General features: G+C 41.7%; 1 protein-coding gene and 1 long non-coding RNA gene across 2 annotated transcripts in view; one reads left to right on the forward strand and one right to left on the reverse strand.

Moving 5' to 3' along the window:
• LOC148146625 (uncharacterized) overlaps positions 1-8836 on the reverse strand; it is a 42443-nt gene extending 33607 nt beyond the window's left edge. The window contains exon 1 of the long non-coding RNA XR_015760595.1: positions 8770-8836. This is a non-coding gene — a long non-coding RNA (uncharacterized LOC148146625). The remainder of the gene's footprint in view (positions 1-8769) is intronic.
• On the forward strand, positions 8170-22499 carry LOC122560531 (uncharacterized). The gene is made up of 4 exons (XM_043711245.2): positions 8170-8309; positions 11072-11171; positions 12785-12889; positions 21450-22499. Exons 2-4 carry the CDS (start codon positions 11108-11110, stop codon positions 22433-22435), a joined length of 1155 nt encoding a protein of 384 aa, XP_043567180.2. The 5' UTR covers positions 8170-8309; positions 11072-11107; the 3' UTR covers positions 22436-22499.
• Positions 22500-23003: the final 504 nt, after the last annotated feature.

Raw genomic sequence — 23003 nt, forward strand, 5'->3', positions numbered from 1 at the left:
TATGATTTTTGTTTAAAAGGCCTATGGCATACTTGCCTTGACTGGAAGGGGTATTGAGTATAAGGATAAGCAGGTTATGTTGTAGCTTTATAGAACTTTAGGTAGGCAACATTTGGAATATTGCATACAGTTCTGGTCACCACACTACCAGAAGGATCCGGATGCTTTGGAGAGGGTACAGAAAAGATTCACCAGGATGTTGCATGATATGGGGTTTTTTTTCTATGAAGTTAGATTGGATAGAATGGGTTTGTTTTTCACTGGAATGCAGGCCGTTGAGGGGTGACCTGATAAGAGTTTTGAAAGATTGTGTATGCCATGGATAGAATGGAAGGTATGAGGCTTTTTCCCAGGGTAGAGGGGTCAATTACTAGGGGACACAGATTCAAGGTGCAGGCAGGGAAAATTTGAAAGAGATGTGTGAGCAAGCTTTTCACACAAAGGGTGGTAAGTGCCTGGAACGCACTGACAGAGAAGGTGGTGGAGGCTGACAGTAGCAGCATTCAAGAAGCACCTGGGCAAATACACCTACAGGAAGGGAATAGAGGGTTTATGGATCCAGTAAGTGAAGACAGTTTTAGTATGGAAGGGCAAAATATGTTGGTGCAGGCTTGGAGGGCCAAAGGGTCTGTTTCTGTGCTGTATTGTTCTTTATCCATCCAACTGACATTTCTCCAATCACTACATCCCTCCCCCTCTAAGTTCTGGGACGTAGGCCTGTTCCTTCTGCTGTAGCTTCTTCTAGGGTATTTTTGTACTAGGTCCCATTCTTCCAACTCTACCTTATTGCTGGAAGGTCTACGAAGAAATTCTTATTTTTCTTCAGGCAGTTACAGCGTCAGGGCTGTGACATCAGCTGTGTCCAACTCTTCCTCAGGAGGTTTCTTCGATGCTCGGCTGTGGGGATAAATCACGTGTTCAGACAGCCTTGCCAGATAATCTGAGGGGCTGAGTATGTTTTGCTTCTGTCCCATTTGTGAAGTTGCAGCTTTCATGTGGTCCACGTGCTTGTTTAGGATCACCTCACCTACCCACAATTTGTACGTCATGGGACAAGACTTCACGTTGACCAAGCCTCTTTTCCATGCAGGGCAATTTTCGTGGTTTTGACACCAAACTTTGTGCCATGAAGTAAACTGCTTCTCTTGCTTAGAGGAGTCTTGTGTTCGGCACTGGCATTCCTGATGTTTATCATCCTTCCCCCCTCAAGGACCAGGAAGATAAATTTCAGCCAGGTGTGGAGTCTTCTCCCCATTAGCAACCCTGCTAGAGCTGTCCTTGTAGTTACATGAGGGGTGATCTTATAATCAAATAGGAACTAGGACAGTTTGGTATCAAATGAAGCTGTAGGCTGTTTCTTTAAGCCTGCCTTCAAAAGTTTGGACTGCTCTTTTAGCCAGATCATTGGACAATGGATGCTATGGAGCTGTCCTTACATGCTGAATGCCGTTCAACTTTAGAAAATACTTGAATTCCCGACTGGTAAATGATGGCCCATTGTCTGTAACAAACACCTCAAGAGTCCATGTATTGCGAAAGATGTCCGCAATTTTTCAATCATCATCCCCGTATTTGACACATGAACTCTATGCACATCCAAACACTTTGAATGGGCATTTACAATGACTAAAATCATACAGCACATGAAAGAACTGGCATAATGACATGTAACCAAGCCCAGGGTTTATCCAGCCATTCTCATGAATGTGGAGGAGCTACTGGCAGTAATTTCTATCCTTGTTGGCACTTTGGGCACTGCTTCACAAATGTGACTATGTCAGCATCCAATCCTGGCCACCAGACTTATCTTCTTGCCAAAATTTTAATTTTGGAAACCCCTGAATGACCCTCATGGAGTTCAGTAAGTAACTGGCAGCGATTTTGACTTGGGACAATCATTCTTGCTCCCCATAGTCAGATGCTGTCCTCTACTATGATCTGGTCTGGTCCAGAAAGGTTTCAATCTAGCTTGCGATTGTCCTTTTGCTTCCCCCATCACCATCAGCTGTTTTAGTTTTGACAGGACAGGATCTTCTTGTATCCACAGTTGGGTACTGTCAGTGTTGACCAGAAAGGTGTCCAGGAAGTTTAAAACCAGAACAGGGTCTCCTGGGGAAGCACCACCAGCAGTGTTTCTGTCACTGGGAGTTGGCCCAAGGCATCCTAGGAACTTCTCCAACTTGCAATCGTGCACATTGAAAATGAAGGACCATCGCTGAAATCGACCAGAGCTATGTGTGGAATGGCCTTGACCTCTTCAGGTAGCCCTAGCAGGGGATTATAGCCTGGCCCTATTGCAAATTTACATCTGTAAAGGTATTGGTGGAACTTTATCTCACCAAAGATGATCGCTGAACCTTCCTTCTCTATCTGGGCGTACTTGAGCTTTGCATTAACCAAAGTCTCGGAAGCATATGCTGTCGGACATTTCTCTCCATTGGGCCACCGGTGATATTGTACAGGGAGGCATCAGATTTCAGCACCACATCTTGCTTGGGATCATAGTAGGCCAACGCCTTAGATGATGACAGCTGCCTTTCATTTTCCTAAAGGCTACTTCTTGGCTATGTGACCATTTCCAATGGCTGACCCTTTTTCATTAGCAGATATAAGGGTGCCAAAATGGAGGGCAGGTTATGTATGAATTTTCCATAATAATTTACCATCCCAAGGAAAAACCTCATTTGCAGTACCGATGTGGGAGCTGGGTCACTTTTGATCACCCTCACTTTATCTTACAACTGGTCTAACCTAGTCCTGTCTACTCTGTAGCACAAGTTGGTTACTTGGGATGCCTGGAACACACACTTCTCCCTTCTCAGGTTTCTCCCTTCTCAGGTTACACCCTCCAGGCAGAAATGTTTAAGCACTATGTCCAAGTTCACTAAGTGCTTTTTATTGGTCTTCCCAGTCATTAGTCATCCAGATAAATGGCGCCCTGTAAATGTTCTCAATGATCTGCTGGAAAATGGCGCAGGTTAATGCAAATGGCAGTCTTGTATACAAACCCTTATGGGTATTAATTGCAGCATTCTTCTGGGACTTCTCATCTAGTTGCAATGGTAAATATGCATGACACATGAAGGACAGCTTCGTGAAGAACAGCCCTCCCCACCAGTTTGGCGTACAAATCCTCTCTGCGAGAAGGGGATTTGCTTAAAATCCCCACAAGGGATTGTTGGGCTTCACAATTGGTATGATCAGTGCTGCTCATTCCGCAAACTGTACTGGTTTGAGGATTCCTTTGCTTTCCAGCCTCCTGATTTCTGCCTCTACTTTTGGCTATAAGGCAAATGGCACTGGGTGGGCTTTACAAAATTGGTCAACATGCAAGGTGGCTTGAGCTCCATTGATAGTCCCTAGACCGTCCTGAAAAGCTACTGTATATTTGATTAGAAAATATCTGCCTAAGTCCTAATCAAAAAATATGGAGACAAGTTGAATCTTTCTCAACCAAATCCACCATCAAGCTTGGGCATGAGCCTTTCACTGCCATCCGTGGTAACTGCACCAACTGCTTCTCATAGAAGACTGGAACCATGATCATACCATTAATCTGTAACTGCTCCCCAGTATATGTTCTCAGTCTAGCTTACACAAATATAAAGGGTTGGAGTCCAGAGCGAATCTGATTAAAGTCTGATTCTGCCACCACAGATAATGACAATTTAAGCAGACATTTATTTTGATTGACTGACTCTGATTTGGATGTTGCTAAGCAATTTAACTGTTCCAAACAACAGGTAGGTGGAGTTCCCAGGGTGTGCACTCTAACTCAACTCAAGTTGTCAAACTTTGACAAAGGGTCAGTTAGACTCGAAACGTCAGTTCTTTTCTCTTCTTACAGATGCTGCCAGACCTGCTGAGATTTTCCAGCATTTTCTCTTTTGGTTTCAACTCAAGTGGTGTTCCCCAAGCTCAGTCAGACAGGTGAGGGTGCCCACTTCCATCGGGATACCCTGCAGCTCATATGTACCACTTGCCACATTTTCTAATGACAAAGCCAGCTGTAGTGACTGTTTGAAGTTCAGTTGGACTTCAGCCTTTAGTACGCATTTAATTCCACATATCAAACAGTCTCTCACCATCTGCACATTGGGTTCCATGTTGTCAGGCCCAACTTCATCCACATTTTGAATCCTGCTATTTCCTTCGTTAACATTATCATTCGGTGGGAGGGAGCCTACTGCCCCTCACTGACACTGTCCAGGAAGATGACCTTCCTCTCCCTTATAACATCAAACATCACCTCCAACAGAAGGAGTGCTCTTCCCCAAGTGCCAGCCTTCAGCTATTCAATGATATCTTCACACATTTCAATCTAAACCTCATTTTGGGTTCTTCCAAACATAAACATCAGCCACAGCAGCAGCTATCACAGGGATTTAAATTAAGCTTCTACTTCATTTAACACTTCTGTTTTTCATCCTGTGGCTTCTAATGAACTCAAAGACATACTCCAATTCTGTTAAAGGGCAGTCTCCTTGAGAATAATGACTTTAATCAACTTCCTCTGGGAGTCAGAACCAAAACTACCAGCTTCTATTTCTCAGCCCCCTTTCTGAGTTTTCACTTTAGATAACTCAAAATCCAGAGCAAAAGTTCCACTTTCAATTTGCCAGGGGTTTTAATCTTATATTTTCGAATTTAGAGCTGAGAATTATTTCGCTTTCTCTCTCAAGGAATGCAAATGAAGGGCAGTGAATATCTCAGTGAGGAGTGAAAGACGAGAAGCAATCTATGGTGAAAATGTGTAACAGTACTAACCTATAATTTTAATGCAGTCAGATGTATTCTTCTACAGAGGATTTGCAAGCAAAGAGGCAGGTTTAATTTAGTAAGACCACTTTCATCTCCCATCCCACCACTACAAACACAACACGGAGTCATAGTTGGAGGAAGGTATCAGACACAATACATTCTGCCAAGTAAGGTCAGCCTTCATAATCTATGGAATTTTGATAGCCAAAAGAAATCTCAGTGTACATAATTCTGACCTTGCATACAGTCCCTCAGAAAAGATAGATGAAAGAGAAACAATGCCTTAAGATTTTATGTCATCACATTGAATTGTGTCTTTATAAGTAAACCAAAACGTATTAAAATTTTAAAACTCAAACAAATTAGCGTCACTTACAAGGTGAAGCCACCATTGTCCAGGTTGGACGCCACCTGTGGTGGCTGGGTTGGCATTTATCTACCCACCAAACAGGAGGTCTTGAAATCCTTAGAATTTGATGAGTTGAGTCCAAGGAAAATTCAAAGCCTCGAGAAAGGTGCCGCAAAATAGTCCAGACGGACGCGGAAGGCAATCTACTCAATCCACGACATCACAGTGGATTACTTTAAGGAGACTGAAAACACTAACTGGTAAATGTGTTCAGAGCTAAGTGTGAGGAGTGGCCTCTGATATGCAATGTTAGACAATAAAGGCATTCGGTTCATGTGATCTGCAGGATGTGCTGTGCATGTACCTGAGGAGGAAGGAGAGAGCCTTGTGTTGATCCTGATGAGCTGAAAGGTTGAATGGACAATGGGTGGATGATGTAGAGACAGCTGCTCTGTTTGCTGTGTGCAGTTACAGTTGGGAAAATATATTGTGTGCTTGTACAGAAACTCAGACACATGTAGAATCAGACAGTACAGCAGACCCCATTGAGTCTGTATCACAAAGCAACACACAATCTGCGCAAATTCCACTTCACAGCAACAACCTGAATAAGCTGTTACTAATTATTTAACAATATAATTTGTGTTTTATGAACTCCAAGAACAATATAATTTGACTCCAGGAAAGGAGACAACCTCTTACATGCATTAATGAGGCATTTCATGTCCGGCTGTAGATACTTTGCATAAAGATAAATAGACAAAGTCTTTTCCCTGGAGTGGAGGAAGTCCAGAACTAGAGGGCAATGGTTTAGGGTGAGAGGGGAAAGATATAAAAGGAACCGAAGGGGCAACTTTTTCACAGTGGTGGCTGGTACAATTACAGCATTTAAAAAGCATCTGGACGGTTATATGAATAGGAAAGGTTTAGAGGGAAATGGGGCGAAGTGCTGGCAAATGGGACTAGATTAGTTTGGGACATCTAGTCAGCACAGATGAGTTTGACCGAAGGGAGTGTTTCCGTGTTGTATATCTCTATGACTCTCATCCATAGCTGTGCACATGCCAGAGTGATGCTGGAAAAAGGAGTGTGGGAAATTTGCCAATACACTGGGGACCTCAGGGGCATGCAGTCATCATTGACACAGATGACAAAATGATTTAATTCATCAACATTTCTTTGCTTCATGAGATGTTTCCATTCGTTGTATCTGACAAAAAGCACTTTGTTTCTTGGTTAAAGTTTATGGACAAGCAACTGCAGCCTGTTCTGTAACTAGATGAGGCCAGGCAGGTTTTTGAATCAGTATTTACAATGGAAAAGGACATGGAAGGTACAGAATGTAGGGAAATAGATGGTGACATCTTGTAAAATGTCCATATTACAGACGAGGAAGTGCTGGATGTCTTGAAATGCATAAAAGTGGATAAATCCCCATGGCCTGAACATGTGTACCCGAGAACTCTGAAAAGTTGGGAAGTGATTGCTGGGCCCCTTGCTGAGATATTTGTATCATCGATAGTCACAGGTGAGGTGCCGGAAGACTTAGGTTGGCTAACGTGGTGCCACGGTTTAAGAAGGGTAGTAAGGACAAGCAGGGAACTATAGACCAGTGAGCCTGATGTCAGTGGTGGGCAAGGTGTTGGAGGGAATCCTGAGGGACAGGATGTACATGTATTTGGAAAGACAAGGACTGATTAGGGATAGTCAACATGGCTTTGTGTGTGGGAAATCATGTTTCACAAACATGATTGAGTTTTTTGAAGAAGTAACAAAGAGGATTGATGACGGCAGAGCGGTAGATGTGATCTACATGGACTTCAGTAAGGCGGAGAAAAAGGTTCCCCATGGGAGACTGGTTAGCAAGGTTAGATCTCATGGAATACAGAGAGATTTAGCAATTTGGATACAGAACTGGCTCAAAGGTAGAAGACAGAGGATGGTAGTGGAGGGTTGTTTTTCAGACTGGAGGCCTGTGACCAGTGGAGTGCCACAAGGATTGGTGTCGGGTCCTCTACTTTTCATCATTTCTATCAATGATTTGGATGTGAGCATAAGAGGTACAGTTAGTAAGTTTGCAGATGACACCAAAATTGGAGGTGTAGTGGACAGCGAAGAAGGTTACCTCAGATTACAACAGGATCTTGATCAGATGGGCCAATGGGCTGAGAAGTGACAAATGGAGTTTAATTCAGATAAACGCAAGGTGCTGCATTTTAGGAAAGCAAATCTTAGCAGTACTTCCACACTTAATGGTAAGGTCCGAGGGTGTGTTGCTGAACAAAGAGACCTTGGAGTGCAGGTTCATAGCTCCTTGAAAGTGGAGTCGCAGGTAGATAGGATAGTGAAGAAGGTGTTTGGTATGCTTTCCTTTATTGGTCAGAGTATTGAGTACAGGAGTTGGGAGGTCATGTTGAAGCTATACAGGACATTGATTAGGCCACTGTTGGAATATTGCATGCAATACTGGTCTCCTTCCTATTTGAAAGATGTTGTGAAACTTGAAAGGGTTCAGAAAAGATTTACGAGGATGTTGCCAGGGTTGGAGATTTGAGCTACAGGGCGAGGCTGAACAGGCTGGGGCTGTTTTCCCTGGAGCATCAAAGGTTGAGGGGTGACCTTTATAGAGGGGCATGGATAGGATAAATGGACAAAGTCTTTTCCCTGGGGTCAGGGAGTCCAGAACTAAAGTCATAGGTTTAGGGTGAGAGGGGAAAGATATAAAAGAGACCTAAGGGGCAACTTTTTCTACGCAAAGGGTGGTACGTGTATGGAATGAGCTGCCAGGGGAAGTGGTAGGGTCTGGTACAATTGCAACATTTAAGAGACATTTGGATGGGTATATGAATAGGAAGGGTTTGGAGGGATATGGGCCGGGTGCTGGCAGGTGGGACTAGATTGGGTTGGGATATCTGGTTGGCATGGACAGGTTGGACCGAAGGGTCTATTTCCATGCTGTACATCTCTGACTCTATGAGGGGAAGACCCCAAAGACTGTTTGCAGGCGCGCCGCCGAGCTCAGCGGGCGCCCGTGTGCGCGCTCACGTAGGCATGTGCGCGCGTGGCCAGAGCTCGCGTTGGTGCGTGCTCGCGGCCGCCGCTCCCGGATCCCGACAGTCCCGTCTCCGCCTGGTGACCGAATTCGTGTCGACTGCCCAGAGTCCGCGAATTCAAACCCGACACCGACAGCCCGCGCCAGGTAACGGCTGGGAAAGGGACACCGGGCCGGGGATCCGACAGCAAGGAAGCCGGGCCTCAACTGGGTGAAGACGCCGCTGAGGCCTAGGCCGGGAACAAGCCGGCAAACCGACAGAGCCGGCGGAAGGGGGGAGGGAGAGAGGGAAGGGGGGAGGGAGAGAGGGAAGGGGGGAGGGAGAGAGGGAAGGGGCGGGGTGAACGGTCGGCGGGCCTCGGTCTGTCGGTCACACACCGTGGGAAGCCCGGCTGGAGAATGACCGCCGACACTCAGGAAGCTGCTCCGTGACCTACTGACCTGCCCCCTTTTCCCTGCCACGACCTGCCCCCGTAACCAAGGGTCAGGCCCGGTGTGGGAGAGCACCAGGGGGTGAGCTGTGTCTTGGAGCTCGGGCTGGCAGCATAACCGGGGGAATACCACAAAAGTGAACCCGCCCCAGTAACCTGGACAGTTCAATACTCACAGTTACTACACCGCCAGATGGTCAGAGGGCGGCGGGTGAAGCTCTGTACCAGGATCCGCCCCCGAACTGTTGGTGTTACTCCGTGGGCGCGCGGCTTTAGCTTTTTCTTTTATATTTACAATTCTTAGATTGTACCGGAGAGTCTGGTGACACTTGTCACTTCACACGTGACCGAAACTAATTCTGGCCCATGTTGAAGCTTGAGTGTTTAGCAATGTCGTGAGCGGGAATGTTTTGCATAACGTTTTTGCTTCTTTTGGAAATCACTTGAAATCTGTTCCCTTTAGTTGTTTTTTATTATATAAGAGCAAGCAGTTTCTCACTATTTATTAAACAACTCATAATTTTGAAGACTGTTGTCAGATATCCTGATTTGGAAATGCTGGTGTTGGACTGGGGTGTACAAAGTTAAAAATCATACAACACCAGGTTATAGTCCAACAGGTTTAATTGGAAGCACTAGCTTTCTGAGCACTGCTCCTTAGTCAGTGCTGGACTATAAGATTAGATTAGATTAGATTAGATTACTTACAGTGTGGAAACAGGCCCTTCGGCCCAACAAGTCCACACCGACCCGCCGAAGCGCAACCCACCCATACCCCTACATTTACCCCTTTAACCTAACACTATGGGCAATTTAGCATGGCCAATTCACCTGACCCGCACATCTTTTGGACTGTGGGAGGAAACCGGAGCACCGGGAGGAAACCCACGCAGACACGGGGAGAATGTGCAAACTCCACACAGTCAGTCGCCTGAGTCGGGAATTGAACCCGGGTCTCTGGCGCTGTGAGGCAGCAGTGCTAACCACTGTGCCACCGTGCCGCCCAAACTTGGTGTTGTGTCAGATATCCTCTTAGCCGTTTTCTCTAAGAAATATCCTAACTTTTCAATCTAACCTCTTAACTGAAACTTTAAATTGCTTCAGTCTCTGTGCTGGTATCCTTCCAAAAATATGTTGCCCAGAATTGTACACAATACTCTAGCTGAGGTCTAACCAATATGTTGTGTAATAAGTGGATTTTGGGGAACAGAGAAAAATAATGCATCATGATTTAGAGAATTTATCAGACAAGGCAATCAAGTAACTGGAGGCTGGTACAATTACAACACTTAAAATGCATCTGGATGGCTATATAATAGGGAGGGTTTGGAGGGAGTGGATAAAGAGTGAAGCTGGAAAAAACACAACAGGTCAAGCAGCATCAGAGGAGAGGGGGAGTTGACATTTCAGATCGGAGCTTTTTATCAGGAAACATTGTCTCCCTTATCTCCTCTGCTGCTGGACCTGCTCTGCTTTTTCCAGCTCCACACTTTATCCACTCTGACTCTCTAGCACCTGTAGTCCTCACTGTCTCCAGGATTTGAAGGGATATAGGCCAACTGCTGGCAAATGGGACTAGATTAATTTAGGATATCTGGTCAGCATGGAAAAGTTGGACCAATGGGTATGTTTCCATGCTGCACATCTCTGACTCTAACTGGTCACTCAGACTAGACCAACGATTTAGTTTTAGTATGTTAGGCTTGAGTACTGCAATGAAGCAGCCTGAAGTCTAGTATATCTTAATGGCATATAAAACATTAAAATTAAGTGTGAAGAAATAGATGATTAATTTTCTATCCTTACATGTCCCAAAGACTGTAAAGCTAGTAATTTTTATGGTGCTTTGCATAGCGATCATATGATCAGATATCTAGTCTCACTGATTCTTTTTTTTCCTATGAGTGAAATCGGGAAAAGTTTCTTTGTAGCTTGGAAAAATAAAAGGGTTATGAAAAGTGCTTCAGCTATAGATAACTGGCCATTTGTTAAAATTATAAGTGAGATTCTATACTCTTGATATTCAGAAGATAGAACATCCATTTAACGTTGAATTGGTAATCAATAATTAAACAACCTACAATAGGTATGAGCGAGAAAAGGTTTCGGATTGATGTTGGTGGCTTGAACTGTGCTGGAGAGGAAGGATGTTTTAATTTCCTGTGCGTGCATTTCTTTTTACATAAACTGGTACATCCTGAATGAGACGCATCTTACAATATAATGTTTCAATGAGGAGAAGTTTTTGATTTAATTTATTTTAGAAGTCATGACTATACAACTAAAATGTAAGTTGTAGTGAGAGTGGGGGGAATCTGTTAATTTTATGTAAATTGTTTAATTGCATGCAGGTGGTAGACACTAACTGGGCATTCAATGTCCTGTCAATAGACCGACTAAAAGATGTATATTCATTCATTTCTTGGAATGGGTTTGTGTTGAAAACAAACATTTTTTTCACTTCATAAAATCTTACAGGTTCTGTGACTGTCATATGGAAATTCTAATACTAGAATGTTTCGCCATCAATTCTTGTTTGAGCCATTAACAAGCCATGCCTGGAATCAAGATCGGACACGTAAGTTAGATTTAAGATGTTTTTCTAAACCAGCCTTAACAACCAACTTTTAAAATAAAATGGAAAGATTTTTAGTTACATTCATAGATTGGGCTTTTATATTAAAGGCAATATTACACTGACACTTATAAACTATCAGCTTTGTGCTGATTAAATCTCATAATCCAAAGGTAAGTAAGACCATCAGACTGGAGTAAATGTAGGCCATTAAGCCCATCAATTCTGCTGTGACATTCAGTGAGATTGTTGGGTTTTTTTCAACATTGGATTCAAAGTTACTGTTTCTTAATTTCAGATTATTATTCAATAAAAATTCCACCAAACGCCATGGTGGGATTCAAACCCGGGTCCTCAGAACATTACCTGGGTATCTACATTAACAGTCCAGCGATAATACCACTCAGCCATTCTCCCCTTGAATTGTGAAAATGCCAGATTACACCAGATAATTATTGCACATTGACTTTGTTATATGGGCTTAATGCGAATGTTTAAAGGCTGTGCTTAATTAGCTCTGCGCTAACCTTTAACAAGTACAGAAAAAAGGGCAGTGCTTGTCACTGGCCACCTGGGTGTTTTCCTGTCTTCCTGGTGGTGGAAATTGAATAAAGATTGGTGCACTTTGTGTCTTCCACTGTGTCTCACACCTGCACAAAAAAGAAAGAAAAAAAGAAAAAAAAACAAGTACAGAAAATGCTGGAAGAACTCAGCTCTGGCAGCATCTGTGGATAGGGAAACAGAGTTAATGTTTCGAGACTGGTATGACTCTTCTGAGCTAACTTATTTATTTAGGGATAAATGTATGAATCCTGTTGAGTTAATCACACATTAAGAGTATTTCCACTGCCCAATATTATAGTATGTTTCGTTATGAAAATGCTGGTGCATTTGCACACACTGGCACCTTTCAAAGTATGCCCTGACAATTAATGTGGCTCAATGGAGTAACTTTCAAATTGTGGGGTAAAAAAAGTTAGTCACTTATGTGCTACACTTTTTGTTTGGCACAATATTTTGTATCTTTTTTTTTATTTACTGAGTTTCAAAAGCCTACTGATAAATAGAAATTAGAAACTAATTAAAGTTTGATGTTTGACATTTTTTAAGAATGAGAAAATATCAGCCAGTTAAGATACGAAGGCTAGGAGGATGTATGAGAAGGAAAAATCAAAAGGAACGTATATAGTCAATCAGTAAATTTGAATTGTTAAATCAAGGTAGGATCCCCGCAATAAGAGAATACTCCAAAACAAGTAATGCCTGTTTAATCTCACATGTTTAATCTCACTGTGAAATTATAGTTAAACATATTATGTGATTATCTAGTTTGCTATCATTGGAAAGTCGAGTATTCACTTCCTATCATCAGATATTGCTTACAGTTACTTACTTATTGGAAATCTAGGTGTTTATAACTCTACCTTCTTCTTTTAGGATAAACCTGCAACTTTGAGAATGAACCGAGCAGTTCTTTGAAATAAAGGAATCTATTTGATCTGGTCTACTAAAGTTATCCTTAGAAATCTTGAATTGAAAGTTCTGGAACCCTTCTTAACATTAAAGTGTGAGTAGGTGATTAACATGATTAAGTGTTTTTTTTTTCATTTTGACAGAGAAAGTATTTAACCCCAAAAACCATGGAGTTCATCTTTATAAGAAAAGTGGAAATCAGAGGATTGAGAACCATGAACTGAAGGAGCATAATGGTCAAATAATAGGTACAAAAACAGTTTGATTGCTTCTGGGTCCAGATATTAATATTCCAAATTTGTTTTCGACGAATTGGAATTGCAATGTAGGAAAACTGCTAATTTTTCATATTGTGTGTCATCTTGAAGAAACCGTTTGAGCTGACATTGTGGTATCTTGATCAAAAATGCTCCTAAATATCCACATTAATAAAGGCAGTCAGTTATGATCCCTGTTGATGTTAGCACTGGACAAGTCAGAACTCTGAGTGAAATCTGGGTTGGGAGGCCTAATTCTTTTCAATGTGGTAGTCTGTGACTAACTGCATTCATAGGAGTCTGCCACTGTACATTTAACACAGTGTAAAATGTTTATTAAATATACAAGTCATGAACTTTATTACACTGAACAAAGAGGTTTGAAGTGTTTCATTACAGATATACTATTCGTTCTATCCCAGCAATATCCAAACAAACATCAAAAACATCTTCACATTGCTGAAATCTGTTTTCTTCCAGCAAATGTTTGTAAATTCACCAGTTGTCTTTTTTAATGTCAGCTGGTATGTCTCCCTGAGGTAGTGCATTTAGTTTGTTTTCATTATGTCGGAAGATCCTAAATTTACAAGTGATTGCGCTTAGGAATGTGATCCCACATGGGTGTACTAATATTAATTCTAAAGATCAGACATGAGCATTTCCTTGTACTTGCAAATGACTATTTTATTTTGTCATGCACTGTGTTCTGACTCACAAATGAATAGACTTGCAAAATGTCCATTCATATGCCAGGGTCTGTCTACAACTTAATTTCAAAATAGACCAAGTTTCTTAAACTCAGGTTGCAGTTGTCTTTTCTGGCATGGACTCACTTATTAGCTGTTTGGACTTTCAATTTTTCTTTGTGTTCCTGTACCCATGTCACTAGGTAATGGCACAGTTTTCATCTGTTAGCCTGTATTTCTTCACTGCAAGCATTGTAACATCCAATTAAAAATGCATGCAAACAAACAAGCCTTGCATACTCCACAAAACCAAGCCATTAAAACCATCTCCCTTCTCCTGAAAACTTAATTTCAAATAAAAATTAAATTGGAAGTTGTAAATTGTTCTTAATTTGGTAAGAAGTACAGTTGCCATAGATCTACAAGACCACAGGGTTGCTTTACCCTTCAAGGGTCACCACACCTCAAGCAAGGGAAGAAGTTGAGTAGGAGAGTCCTTTGTGGTAACCTCAACTGGTATGGGAATTGAAGCCATACTGTTGCCATCATTCTGCATTGAAAACCAGCTATGTAGCTAACTGACCCCATACCCAAACAGGTTGATTATGTAGTGGTTTTCTCACTACTGATTTTAGAGTAGAATTGTTACAATTATTAGTCTAAAATCAAACATATTTTCAAATTTTTATAAATTTATTATTACAATTTGTTGAAATGTATTCTGGGGGACATCTCCAGAAGGCAAATGATGACCAATAGCACTTAAGCCAGTCTTCACAGACTTTATAATTACTGGCAGAGTTACACATTACAAGCAGCAAGCTCCAAGCCTAACCACACGGGTTTTGAATTGAGCCTAATGAAAATAATTCTGGTGAATTACCACCTGCTCACATTTAAACAACACAGTACAATTACATCATGTAAAAGGCATCTGGATGGGTACATGAATAGGAAGGATTTATAGGGATATGGGACAAATGCTGGCAAATGGACTAGATTTATCTAGGATATCAGGGTGGCATGGATGAGTTGGACTGAAGCGTCTGTTTCCATGCTGTATATCTCTATACATCTAGTTATACAACAGGAGAGTGGCAAAAAGTTGAGTATGATTCTGTTACTACCAAAACTGAGTAGTTTTTTTTTGTGATTTAGAAAGTTAGTTGTTGAGCTGAGAAGTGGCAAATGGAGTACAAGGCAAAGTGTGAGGTCATTCACTTTGGCAGGAAGAATAGAGGCTTGGGCTATTTTCTAAGTGGGGAGAAAATTCAGAAGTCTGAAGTGCAAAGAGACTTGGGAGTTCTAGTCCAGGATTCTCTCTCAAAAAATTTGCAGGTTGAGTCAGTAGTTAGGAAGGCAAATACAATGATGGAATTTATTTTGACAGGACTTGAATATAAAAGCAGTTATGTACTTCTTTACCATTAAGTGTATGAGTCCTGCCCTGATTTGCCTTTCCAAAATACAGCATCTTACATTTATCTAAATTTAACTCCATATGCTACTCAGCCCATTGGTCCATCTGACCACAGTCCGATAAGCTGCTTCACTGTCCTCTACCAGTTTTGGTGTTATTTGCAAATTTACTAAGCATACATCCTGTATTCACATACAAATAATTTGTATAAATGATGAAGAACAGTGGATCCAGCACCAATCCTTGTGGCATACTGCTGGTCACAGGCCTCCAAATACAACTCTTAGGATGTCACTGCTGCTCCAAGGTTTAAAAAGAACAAGAAAAATCGGACAGAATGGAAAGGCCCTGGACGAAGAGCCCAGATGCTATCTATGCTGTCATCATCTTGGATTTCACCCCGACTCCTACATTTCTTTCTATCCCTTGACTCCTGAGTCCCTCCAATCCCTCTTTCTTTCATCAAAGCTGCTAACTCTCTTTCAACCTCATCAATTCCCTCTTTTCTTCCCTGACCAACCCCTAACTCTCATCCTTCTAGTGCATGTTCCTTCATTGTTCCCTTGAGTCTAACATCTTTGAACAGCATCTTAGCTGTTTAGAGCCATATTTGTCTACACTACTTAAAACCATATCATTAAAAACTGCTTTCTATTCAATGATAAATGAATGGAAAGATGCTTTAGGTAAATGTGAAGTCAGGCAAGTACATGGCTATAATTGTATATGTTGATCTCTCAGTTGTCTCTGATTTATTATTTATCTAACGTGTCAGATGAACAAAAATTTCCTGCAACTAAATATTGGGCAGATTGAAGTTAATGTTATTGATCCTCACTACAATTCCCATTTCTTGTACACTATTTCCATTCTTGTTGATTATACTTAATAATTGCATTTGTAACAAGGTGGATGAATTTACTGTGCAAACAGTTATTAATGGATATGATGTAAATGGGATCACAGAGACCTGGTTCAGGGTGACCAAGGATGGGAACTCAACTTCCAGAGGTATTGAATTTTCAGGAAAGATAGCTGGAAAGGAAAGGGATGTGGGTAGCGTTGCTAGTTAAGGAGGTTAACACAGTGGTAAGGGCGGACATTTGCCTGGACGATGTGGAATCTGCAAGTGGCCATAGAAATAGTGGATGCATTAGTGATCACATTCCAGCATTCTGTAGACTCTGGAAGATTTCCAATGGACTGGAGGGTAGCTAATGTACTCCCACTCTTTTAAAAAGGAGAGAGGAAAGTGGGGAATTATAGGCTGGTTAGCCTGACATCAGTGGTGGGGAAAAATGCGGAAATCAATTATTAAGGATGTAAATGAGCGGCAGCCGAGATTTTGGAGAAGTTTATTGGACCCAGATATGTCAAGTTGATAAAAAATAAACTGGATTTCAACAATGAAAACATAGCGAGGCGTGTGGTTGCATAGCACTGGTGTATGGTACAGATCGGAGAGTAATAGTTGATTGTATTGTGTACATAAGGTGAGCATTTAGAAAGTGGTGATAGAATTGGTCCTGGTCAGCATGGATTCACTCAAGGAAAATCATGCCTGACAAATCTGGAATTATTTGAGGATGTGACCAGTAGAGTGGATAAGGCTGAGTCAGTAGATATTTTGAGACTTTTCAAAGGCTTTTGACAAGGTTCCACATGAGATTAGTAAGGAAAATTAAAACTCATGGTACCAGAGGTAAGTTATTGATGTGGATAGAAAACTGAATGGCAGATGGGAAGCAGAGTGGTGGAATAAACTGATCGTTTTCAGAGTGACAGGCAGTGACTAGTGGGGTGCCGCAGGGCTCAGTGCTGGGACCCCACTTGTTCACAATATACTTTAACGATTTGGATGAAGGAATTGAATGCAACATTTCCAAATTTGCAGATGACACTAAGCTGGGTGGCAGTGTGTGCTGTGAGGAGGATGCTAAGGGGCTGCAGGGTGACTTGGATCGACTGGCTGCAATATGTTGCTGATAAATGTGAGGTTATCCGCTTTGGTTGCAAAACTAGGAAGGCAGATTATTACTTGAATGGTAGCAATTTAGGAAAAGGTGGGGTGAACCGACACCTGGGTGTCATGGTGGAACAGTCGCTGAAGGTTGGCGTGCAGGTGCAGCAGGCGGTGAGGAAAGCTAATGGTGTGTTGGCCTTCGTAGTGGGAGGATGAGAGTATCGGAGTAACAATGTTTTGCTGCAGTCATACAGGGCTTTGCTGAGGCCACAGTTTGAGTATTGTTTGCAGTTTTGGTCTCCTAGTCTGAGGAAGGACGTTTTTGCTATTGAGGGAGTCGAACAAAGGTTCACCAAACTGATTCTCAGAATGGCAGGACTGACATATGAGGAAAGACTGGATTGACTTGGTTTGTATTTGCTGGAATGTAGAAGAATGAAGGAGAATCTTAAAGAAACATATAAAATTCTAATGGGACTGGACAGGCTAGATGCAGGAAGAATGTTCATGATATTGGGGGAGTCCAAAACTAGGGGTCACAGTCTAAGAATAAGGGGGAAATCCTGCTTCTATTTTCTATGTTTCCGTACAAACTGATAGAAATGTTCAGAACCTCCTCAGTTAGGTGTATCCCAAGTTAGGATTCTGACCGCACATTCAAACAGTCAACATGGAGTATATTTCCAGCAGCACAACATTGCATGACTGCTTGTCCCCCTTACCTGTGTTGCTACTGAAGAGCTCATCTACTTTACTTACCTCTAGACTTGATTATTCTAATGCTTCCCTGGCTAGCCTCCCATTTTATTCCTAATGTTATCTTGTGCTCATCCTAAACTCATGCCTGAATTTACACACTTCAAATTGAATTCACTCATCACCCTTTTATTTTCTGACCTTCACCAGCTTCCCATCTGACAGCTTCAATTTAGAAGTATTCATTCTTGTTTTCACACATCTATCTGATGTCCCCCATCTCAATCTGTGTAATTGTGAAGGCCCCACCTTCTCACTTTTACCCCATGATTAAGGAATGGTAACTTTCAAATTAAACCACCACCAGTTGTATATCTAATGAAAGAGCACTATGTTCCTCTTGGATTATAATCACTCAAACCCCTGGTAAATTGTATAATCCATACCCATTAATATAAAATTATTCAAAGTTAAATGAGTCAAACCAAATCACTTGGATTTTCAAATGGTAATGTTGGGCATTTTATTGTTAAAATTATTCAAGACTTAATCATAAAACATACTTAACTATAAATCACTTTTCAGGCTTATCTGCAAGATCGCATGTTCAAAACTAAAGTTTATTGTTTAATAAGTTATGCAATTGGTAAGACTAACACCTGAGAATACTTCAATCTGATTTTATTAATGTCAAGCAGAATAAGCACACTGAAATTCTTCAGTATAAGATTTAGGTTTTGGTTCAGGGACAACTGAATTGAGTGTTATGTACCTATTCTATTCTTTAAAACAATGCTGATAAACATTTTCTGGTGAAATGCTGCTACTTACACATGATTCAACAAAACCACATTTCTTATTGTGTAAGGTGAAAAGAGAGGTACAAAATGGGTAATAAGGAATTAGCAACCGCTTGACACTGTCTTTGAAGTCAATAGTAATATTCAAGTGTCGTTAGGATACTTTGATCAACTTGGCAAATGTGGCATGTTTTTATTTAATATTTTTCTATAAAGAATTAATCATACTGATACCATCAGAACTGTTTTGTGAATGTTCAGTCAGCGTATTAAAAAAAGGTGCCTCTAGATTCAGACAAAATCCTGCCTAACCACATTACAGTGCTGCACCTTTTCTGGATTTGACGGTATTCATGGTACTGAGAATGGGAGAGCATCACAGCAGTTGAGTAAATCTTATTTGGTCACTGGGGCATGGCGGTCTTGATATCAGCTCGAGTGGTTACAATCTTCTCCCACCAAGGCAAGGATCTCCTCGGGCAGGGTGAGGAGATAAATGCTGGGTGCCCTACCATTCATCTTAGCTCTTTCTGCCCTAATGTGGGCTATTTTCTCCTGAAATGACAGGAAGAGCATTGTGAGACAGCTATTAGTGCTGGTGCAGGTGGAGGAAAGGTCATGAGAGAGTGCGTAGGAAGTGCAGAGGCCATGCAAAACTAGTAGACTGGGGGAGGTGTTGAGTTTGGGTGGCAGCAATTGATCAAAATTGCTAATACAATGATGACAGTGGTGGACTATGAACCTTGATGAGAGGTGGTTGCATTGGCAGAGTTAGAGTGAGTAGAAGGTAGCACATACCCTTACAGAACAGATAATGTTCTTCCTGCATTGATGGGCATTCCTTCAGACCATGAACATTGCACTCACCCAGGTGGCAACTTCAGGCCAGGCTGGCAGGATCTGGTGCCATGGTCTCCCCTGGCAGTCCTGAGAGCAGGGGGTGACCTTCCTCTCTGCCACTCAATTCAGTAGACTCTCCACATTCCTGTCAACAGGGCAGAGTACCGACTTCCCCTTCTCAGCCATGTCCTTTAAAAGTACACAGCAACACACTGGAATTGGCAGTTCAGGCTTTGTGTGATTGATCTGGTTCACAGATTGCAATTACATATGGCACTGGTGGTGGTGTTGAGTACTTGTGCTGTTGGTGAGTGCATAATATGGCAAGTGTGTCACCATAAAGGCATGGTGAATACATAATAAGGTAAGCAGTGGGGAACTGCATGAGATAGCTCACAGAGGGAATCCCTCTATGAAACTCCCTGAAACTGACACTTGGTTGTTTTTTGGTAAATTCAGCACATCACTCTAATATATTCTTTTTGTGCAGTAACTTGCTGCATAAGTGGTTCAATTCTATGTTTAAGAATGATGAGGGTAGGAGGGAAGTAATTTTGAACAGATCTGTTGAAGTAAATCTCTCACACTTCAATTACACTGCAGAATTTAAAAGTTGCAAAATTATTATAATTTTTTAAAATAATTCTTGGTAAGAAACAGAACTACTGTCTTATCTGCAAAGTGTGTATCCTTTTGCAAACTATTTTTGAGATTAAGTACATGGTCCCTTTATGATGTCACTTTAAAAATATTATTTTGTCCTGGGTTTGTTTTTGAAGAGAGATTGTAAAGTAGAGATTCTGAAGTGGCTCCTGAAGACAGCATAAGTCAACAATTTACAAGTCTTTTACGTTTTTCATGTTTGGGTCCAAGTAGGGTGGCAGCTGAAATCTCTCTCGATGTTGTTTCCTCCTGGATTGGAGAACTATATGTAAGAATCTATGTCTGAATTTACTTTTTTGCCAAGGGGTATGTTTATGGAATGTTACTATATTGGACCAGTTAATTAGTAAGAGGTACAGTATCTATTATTAGGTTAAGTTTTACAATGGTTAAATTATTCTAAATTGCTCTGATAGAGTCATAGAGATGTACTGAATGGAAACAGACCCTTCGGTCCAACCCGTCCATGCCGACCAGATATCTCAACCCAATCTAGTTCCACATGCCAGCGTCCGGCCCATATCTCTCCAAACCCTTCCTATTCATACCCATCCAAATGCCTCTTAAATGTTGCTTTTCTTTTGCTTGTATTTTAACTATAGTATTTAAATAAATTCTGTTTTGCTTAACATCTAGTAGTTTGACCATCGGAAAACACATTTGCCTTTAAAATAAGAAAAGGAGAGGAGCTAGGCTCCATAAAATATTTTGAGGGAGTCTGGTCTGGTTCATAATGGGCAGTGTCAAATTACTCAACAAATAAGTAAAATGTCAGAATCTGTCCACTTATATATTTGATTGTTTACCTTCATTTCAATTTCCAGCACATCTAACTTTCTCCGATCCCTATCTGCACAGTCTAATTCTAAATTAACAGACCAAAGTTATACCAACCACAACATCTTGTGGTTAGTTCAGTGGAAGATTTAACAATACAGTGATATTGTCCATTTCTATTAGACAATATTTTTCTGTTCTCTTTGGTATATTAAAGTGCCTTCAGGCCTGCCTCCGGCTATGATGTTGCGCTACAAGCGGGAACCCACTTGTTGGAGAAGGGAAGGGAGTCCCATGTTGCTTTTGTGGGGAATGCTCAATGCTGCTTAAATGTCTAACTGGCCAGTGTCAGGATGTCAAACCAATAGAGGGGCCAAAATTCCAGCCCCTACAGCTGCTGGTCAGCCAAAAGGCTGGCAACTCCCCATTGCCTGCAGTGCTGCTGCGACCAGTGGCTGCTTACCTGTTCTAGCCTCAGGATCACCACAAAACCCCTGACCACATGGTGAGTGGGGAAGGATGCAGAGGGAAATGCAGATTGCCAGAAATCACCATGTTGCCAAGATGGCACTAGAGAGTGACAACTCTTTGTGAGCTGTCCCTAGCAGACCTTTACTTTATATCTCTTATAATCATTCTATTCTTTTAAACCTAAATTCTAAGTCTGTCAGAATTACTAAAAATGGTCTCTTAAATCTACTTTCAGGTCAGGAGATCCTTCAACCTACAGAAACAAACAGCACCACCTGGAGTGCACGTCCGAATGAACTGATGGGGTTGGACAGTCAACGATGGAGTAATGATCACATACCCAGAGAGACCATACACTTACCAACTTCTCAAAGGCCTGACCTACCTGATCCCGTTGAAACTCTCAAGGCTGCAACTAGTACCCAGGACCCCACTGGATGCACCCACACACCTTCTGGAACAATAGACCTCCCTCAACAACTCAAGGGCCCAAAACTCAGGAAACGTGGGAGACGTGCTGGCCTGCAGACGAGAGCGAAAGAACGTGGTTTCAAATCCCCCCTACCCACCATACTCCTGGCAAATATCCAGTCCATTGAAACCAAGCTGGATGAAATAAAAAGTAGACTCTCAGTCCAAAGGGAATTGAGAGACTGCTGTGTGCTTTGCTTTACAGAGACATGGCTCACACGAGCTACACCTGACTGTACCTTACAACCTGAGGGTTTCTCAATTCACCGGATGGACCGTTCAGCAGCCATGGGCAAGGCAAGAGGTGGTGGGGTGTGCCTCCTAATCAACACCTCTTGGTGCTCAGATGTTGTGAACCTGGTGAGTTATTGCTCTCTGCACCTAGAGTATCTAATGGTAAAGTGTTGTCCTCCCTGTCTGCCACAGGAGTTCACCTCTGCTATTATAATAGCAGTTTACATCCCACCGGATGCAGAAGTGAAGAATGCACTTCATGAAATATACATCACTACAAATAGCCTTGAGATGGAATACCCGGAGGCCTTGTTTATTGTAATTGGTGACTTCAACCAGGCCAGTCTCACAAATGTGCTTCCAAAATACCATCAACACATCACCTGTCCTACCAGAGGTCCAGACATCCTTGACCATTGCTACACAACCATCAAAGACGCTTACCGTTCCATCCCTCGCCAATACTTTGGAATGTCAGACCGTAATGCTGTGCTCCTTCTCCCAACTTGCAAGTAGAAACTGAAGCATAAGGACTCTCCTTACACGCACATTATTATTAAAAGTTTATTACTTTAAATAAGTTTTTTTTGCATTCCTTTACAACATCCATTTATAAATAGGTCAGCATTTGTAGCTGTTGAGCTGTGTAGGTGAGTTACTTTCTCAAAAGTCTCAGTCCATCTCATGAAAGTGTTCACTAATTTCCAACTGCCTACAACTAAATACTTTGGATTGATTTTGTCTTGATGTTTTGTATTTCACAACTGATTAAAATCTAGTTCCTGATCTTTCAAAGCAATTGCTGTGACTACACCTCAGAAATATTTAAATGCATTTGGAGTATTGTGCAGCATCTGGGAGTTGTCAAAAGTCCTATGTAAATGTGAGAGAAGGAAAGGGAAGGTGAAGGAGAGAAAAGGTTAAAAGAGAAGAAAATGCAAGAGAAAGGGGAAAAAAACTGGCAGCTTTTTAAAATCAATTTTTATAATATTAGGATTTCCCAATCAGTTCACAGTCAATGAAGTGCTTCTGAGGTCTTGTCATTGTAACTGCTTAAAAGGATTAGCAACTGGATTCTAATTTT

This window comes from Chiloscyllium plagiosum, unplaced genomic scaffold (assembly GCF_037043375.1).
Source record: "Chiloscyllium plagiosum isolate Xiang-an unplaced genomic scaffold, Cpla_swu_hap1 HiC_scaffold_20, whole genome shotgun sequence".
Lineage (NCBI taxonomy): Eukaryota > Metazoa > Chordata > Chondrichthyes > Orectolobiformes > Hemiscylliidae > Chiloscyllium > Chiloscyllium plagiosum.